General features: G+C 39.1%; 1 protein-coding gene across 1 annotated transcript in view; it reads left to right on the top strand.

Moving 5' to 3' along the window:
- The window catches only part of GMCL1 (germ cell-less, spermatogenesis associated 1), a 91,621-nt gene that overhangs the window by 56,343 nt on the left and 29,364 nt on the right, over positions 1-5,914 (top strand). The window contains exon 10 of the mRNA XM_006882296.1: positions 205-274. Coding sequence (XP_006882358.1) covers positions 205-274 — 70 coding nt within the window. The remainder of the gene's footprint in view (positions 1-204; positions 275-5,914) is intronic.

Genomic DNA, 5,914 nt, shown 5'->3' on the forward strand with positions numbered 1-5,914 from the left:
AAAAAAAATAAAATTGAGATGTAATCTAAAAAAAAAAAGCAAGATTTACTACTTTAAAAATGAATAAGCTGTGTTGTTGTAACATATTTGTAAACTATAAACCATCTGCTTTATTTGTGCCTGTGTTAGATTTTAGTTTAAAAATAGTACAATTTAACATCATGTTTAAATAATTTATGTTGTTCCTTATTTTTCCAATTTTAGAATGGCTGTCTTCTGTATATAAACAACAATGGCTTGCTATGCTACGAGCAGAACAAGACAGCGAGGTGGGGTGAGTATGTCAGATCAGACATTTTTTTTTTAAACAAACTTTTTATACTAGTTTTTTGTTTTTGTTTTTTTTAGGGGGTTGGGAGTTATATATTTTTACTCTTGTGTGGCAAAGGAGTACTGCTTTATGGAGATTTCTAAAAATGATTTCTAAGAGCATGTCATCTCCACAGGAGAGGGGTGGTTTTTAATTGTTCTGGAGTTTTTTAATTGGTTTACCTCCAAAGTTTGTATACCTTGTGTTTCACACAGTTCTTCATTCACATTGTATTTTGTACAGTCATTCTCATACATTAAGTTTTATGAAATTAATCACCATTGGACTGTGCCCATCATTACCCTGTTTTTGCACCCGGATCCTTCCCATTTACCTCCCCTCCTCCTTCCACCCACCAAACTGCGGTTTCACCCCTACCCGTCCTCACTTCTTCTCTCCCACTCCTCTCTCCCTTGAGTTCCCTTACATGTTTTACTAGTTATCCTTCTATTTTTACAACAATGATCTTACGCAGTATTTGTCTTTATGGAACTATCTTAATTCACTCAGCATAATGCTTTCCAGCTTCTCCCAAGTTATGTAGCATTTTTTGAAATTGTTGCTCCTGAGTGCTATATAGTATTCCACTGTATGAAAGTACCACAATTTTTCAATCCATTTGGTTGTGGTTGGCATCTGGGCTGTTTCCATGTTTTTGCAATGGTGAATAACACTGCTGTGAACATTGATGTCTTAAATACAGTTTTACATTTAAAACATCACTAACAATATTGAAAATTCAGGAACTAGAGAAATAGAGAAACTAGAATATAATCAACTTTTACTCTTAGATTTTTGTAACATTTTGTTATTTACTCTCAAGTCAGAACCGACATAGCTGTCCTCTGGTAAGTTTTCAGAGTTAGTAAATCACACATAAGGAGATTTACCCATCTTTCTCAAATCAAGCAGCTAGTGGATTTGAACTTCCTGTCTTTGGGTCAGCAGCACAATTCTTTATCACTAAGACACCAGAACTGCTTTATAACGTGTTGATGCTGTTACTGTTATGTGCTCTCCAGTCGCCTGCAACTCATAGTGACCCTGTGTACAACAGCCCTAAACCCTGCTCTATCCCTTTCCAATCTTATTGTCTCAGACACACCTATCCCCATAACCCCAGTGATGAAATCAATCCATGTCACTGAAGGTCTTCTCTCTTGTGCTGTGTCCCTCCATACTCCCAAACATGACATCCCTTTCCAAGGACTGATCTTCCTTTGCAACATGTCAAAAGTATGTCAGACAGAGCTTCAGAATTCTTGCCTCCAAGGAGCAACCTGGTTTTACCCTCTCCTGGACGAACTTATTTGTTCTCCTAACAGTCCAGGTATATGTAGTACTCTTCTTTAGCACCAAAGCTCAAAGGCATCAACTCTCCTTGTATCATCTCTAGTCATTGTCCAGATATCTGATGCGTGGCAAGTAATTGCAAAGACTATGGCCTGTATCAGGTACACCTTAGTCTCCAGACTGACATCGTTGCTCCTCGGTACCTTGGAGTGGTCTCTACAGCAGGCTTTCCCAAGGCAGTTCGTCTTTTCATTTCCTGGTTGCTGGTACCAAGAGTGTTGATTGTAAAGCCAAGCAAACTGAAGCTGTCAACAACAATCTAAATCTCTTTACCATCCATCATGATGCTGCCAATCGGCTCAGTGGTGAGACTCTTTGTTTTCTTGATGTTGAACTTTAATCCATATTGAAGGGTGCAGTTTTTGACCCTCTGTAGCAAGTGCTTCAGGTCCTCCTCAGTTTCAATAAGCAGGGTGTGTCATCTGCATAACACAGATTGTTAATCAGTCTACCTCCAATCCTGATGACACACTTCTCTTCATAGAGCTCAGCCTTCCACATAATCTGTTCTGCATATAGATTTAAAAGATACGGAGATAGGGCATATCTTTGACGCACACCCTTCCCAGTTTTGAACCATGCAGTGTTTCCTTGCTCTGTTCTGATGACTGCCTCCTGGTCTAAGTTTCTTATAAGCACAATCAAGTGTTCTGGGATTCCCATTCTTCCCAGAGTCAGCCAAAGTTTGTCATGATCCTCACAGTTAAATGCCTTTGCATAGTCAATGAAACACATTCTTCTGGTACTCTGCTTTCAGTCAAGATCCATTAGACATTAGCTAGTGCTACAGACCCTTTTAAATCCAGCCTGCACATCAGGCAATACTCTGTTGAGGTGCTGTTCAAGTCGTTTTTGGATAATCTTCGGCAGAAGTCTCAAAATCCTTCCCTCCAAGGGACAACTTGATTTCACCCTCTCCAGGACAGACCTGTTCGTTCTGTTTCCAACACCTCATTCAGATTCATCAATTCTTTTTGTGTCATTGTTGGTCATTGTCCAGTTCTCTTATGCATAGCAAGAAATTTCAAAGACCATGGCCTGGATCAGGTACATCTTAGTCTCCCGATTGGCATAGTTGGGTTTTAGTACTCTGAAGAGGTCTCTGACAGCAGATTTTACTAAGGCACTTTGTCTTTTGATTTCCTGACTGCTGGTGCCAAGAGTGTTGATTATGATATTGAGCAAGCTGAAATTATTAACACTCTCAATCTCTTCTCCATCTTTCATGATGTTGCCAATTGGCCTAGTGGTGAGAATATCTTTTTTTTTTTTTTATGTTGACGTTTAATCCGTATTGCAGATTACAATCCTTGACCTCCTGCAGCAGATACTTTAGGCCCTCCTCAGTTTCAGTTAGGTTGTATCATCTGCATAACAGATGCAGATTGCTTCAGGTTGTTGATGAGTCTTCCTCCAGTCCTGATGCCACATTCCTCCACATAAAGTCCAGCCTCTTAATATCTGTTCTGCATACAGATTGAAAAGTTGTGGATATAGGACACATGCCTGACACACTACTTTTCTGGTATTGAACCATGCTGTGCTTATTTGCTCTGTTCTGACAACTGCCTCCTGGTCCAAGTGTAGGTTTTACATGAGCACAATCAGGTATTCTGAGATTTCCATTCTTCTCAAGGTTAGTCACAATTTGTTGTGATCCACACAGTCAAATGCCTTTGCATAGTCAATGAAACACAGATATACATTGATCTTGTAGTCTCTGCTTTCAGCCAAGATCCATATCACATTGCCAATGATGTCCCTAGTGCCACAGCCTCTTCTAAACCGAACTTGTATTTCTGGTAATACCTATTGATGTACTGTTCCCTCTCAAGCTACTGTTCCAGTTGATTTTGGATTTCCAAATTTTTTTTTCCAGTTTGTGGGTTTTCTTTTCACCCTGTAAGAGAAAGTTTGATGCACACAGGGACTTGAGATTTAGAAAACTCCATTCATTGTTTTTTCCTTTCCTAGTTGTGCACTCTGGCTATACTTGCGAGCCCATTTATGCTATAGGTCAGTAACTTTGATCTCATTTTGTCTTTTATGGTACTTGAGTTTTTGGACTTTACCTCTAGGTCTCTGATCTACCTTGAGTTGTTTTTTGTGTTTGGTGTGAGATATTGGATCCTGTATCAGTTTTCTGCAAGTAGATGTCCATTTTTGCCTGCACCATTTGTTGAAGAGGTTTTCATTTCTCCATTTAATAGGTTTTGATTCTTATCAAATATCAATTGTCCATAGATGGGTTAATTTTACAAGTTTTTAATTCTGTTGCACTGGTCTGCTTGTCTTATCACTGTACCAATACCATGCTATTTTGGTTATCAGGGCCATATAGTGGGTTTTGAGATCAGGGAGTGCTGTGCATTTTTATTTTTCAGAAGAATTTTGCTTAATCAGGGTGTCTTTCCTTTCCAAATAAACTTGCCAATTGCCTTTTTTATTTCTTTAAAAAATGAAGTTGATGCCTGTTTGAGATTACATTTAACGTGTACATTGCCCTTGCTAGGATTGTCGGTTTCACAATGTTTAGTCTTCTATTTATGAACAGAGAGTATTTGTCCATTTTGTTAGGTCTCTCACTGTTTCTTGTAGTAGTGTTTTGTAGTTTTTCTTATAAAGGTCTTTACTGTCTCTAAGTTTATTTCAACATAAATCAGTTTGTGGTTGAGTCTTGTAATTGATACTGCCTTCTTAGTTTCCTTTTTCATTGGTTTTGTTGTTGCTATAGAGAAATTCACCTGATTTTGTATATTGATCTTGTATCCTGCCTCTGTAACTAATTGGTCGACTAGGTATAACAGATTTTTGGTGAGTCTTTGGGGGTTTCTATGTACAATATAACATCTGTAAATAGCAACAGCTTTACCAGCTCTGCTAATTTGTATGCCTCTTATTTCCTTCTCTTGTCTTAATGTCCTAGACAGTAATTTCAGCACAATATTAAATAGGAGTGGTGATAGTGGACAACCTTGTCTGGCCGTTGCTTATGGAGAATGCCTTTTGTCTTTCTCCATTGAGAATGACACTGGCTCTTGGTTTTGCATATATATTTTTCACTATGTGAGGAGAAAATAGCATCTATTCCTATCTTACTGAGTGTTTTAAGGAGGAAGAATTGTTGGATTTTTGCCAAAACGCCTTTCCTGTATCAACTGATAGGATTGTGTGGTTCTTGTTATTTGCTTTGTTGAGGTGATGAATTTACATTGATTCTTTTTCTTATGCAAAGACTCATCAGCAACATAGTTATGCAGGTGACACAAACCTACTTTCTAAAACTGAGGAAGATCTGACAGACTTGCTACAGAATGTCAAGGACTGCAGCCTTCAATATGGAAAATAAAGATTCTCACCACTGGTCCAATTGGCAGCATTATGACAGATGGTGAAGAGATTGAGATTATTAACAGCTTTGGTTTGCTTGGCTCCACAATCAGCACTCTTGGTACCAGCAGCCAAGAAATCAAAAGATGAATTACATTGGGAAAATCTGCTGTCAGGGACCTGTCCTGAGTACTGACGAGCAATATCATCAGTCTGGAGACTAACATGCACCTCATCTAGGCCATGGTCTTTGCAATTACTTGCATCACAAAGCTGGACAATGACTAGGGGGGAATGATAGAGGGAGAATTGATGCATTTGAGCTGTGGTGCTGGAGAAGACTATTGAATGTACACCATGGACTGCCAGGAGAACAAGTAGGTTCGTCCTGGAGAGGGTGAAACCAGGCTACTCCTTGGAGACAAGGATTCTGAATCTTTGTCTGACATACTTTGGGCATGTTGCAAGGATTAGCCAGTCCTTGGAAGGAACATCATGCTTGGAAGGGTGGAGGGACAGCGTGAGAGAGGAATACTCTTGATGAATTGGATTGATTCATTGACTTGAGTAATGAGGGTAGGTGTTTCAGAGACAATAAAATTGGCACAGGATAGAATAGGTTTCAGGGCTATTGTACGTAGGAACACTATGAGTCGCAAGCAACTGTACAACACATACCAACAACAAACACTCCTTGCATACCTGCTATGAATCCCACTTTGTCATGATGAATTATTTTTTTGATGTTCTGTTGGCCATGGTTTTAGTAAAGAGTTTTGCATCTATATTCATGAGAGAGAGTTCCTCTCATGAATACTGAGTTCAGGAACAGGTTTGAGGCCTTGAACACTAATGAGCGAAGACCAGATGAGTTGTGGGAGGTTGTCAAAGATATCATTCAGGAAGAGTGTAAACGGTCAT

This window comes from Elephantulus edwardii, unplaced genomic scaffold (genome assembly GCF_000299155.1).
Source record: "Elephantulus edwardii isolate Elephantulus edwardi_28Jun2011 unplaced genomic scaffold, EleEdw1.0 scaffold00019, whole genome shotgun sequence".
Lineage (NCBI taxonomy): Eukaryota > Metazoa > Chordata > Mammalia > Macroscelidea > Macroscelididae > Elephantulus > Elephantulus edwardii.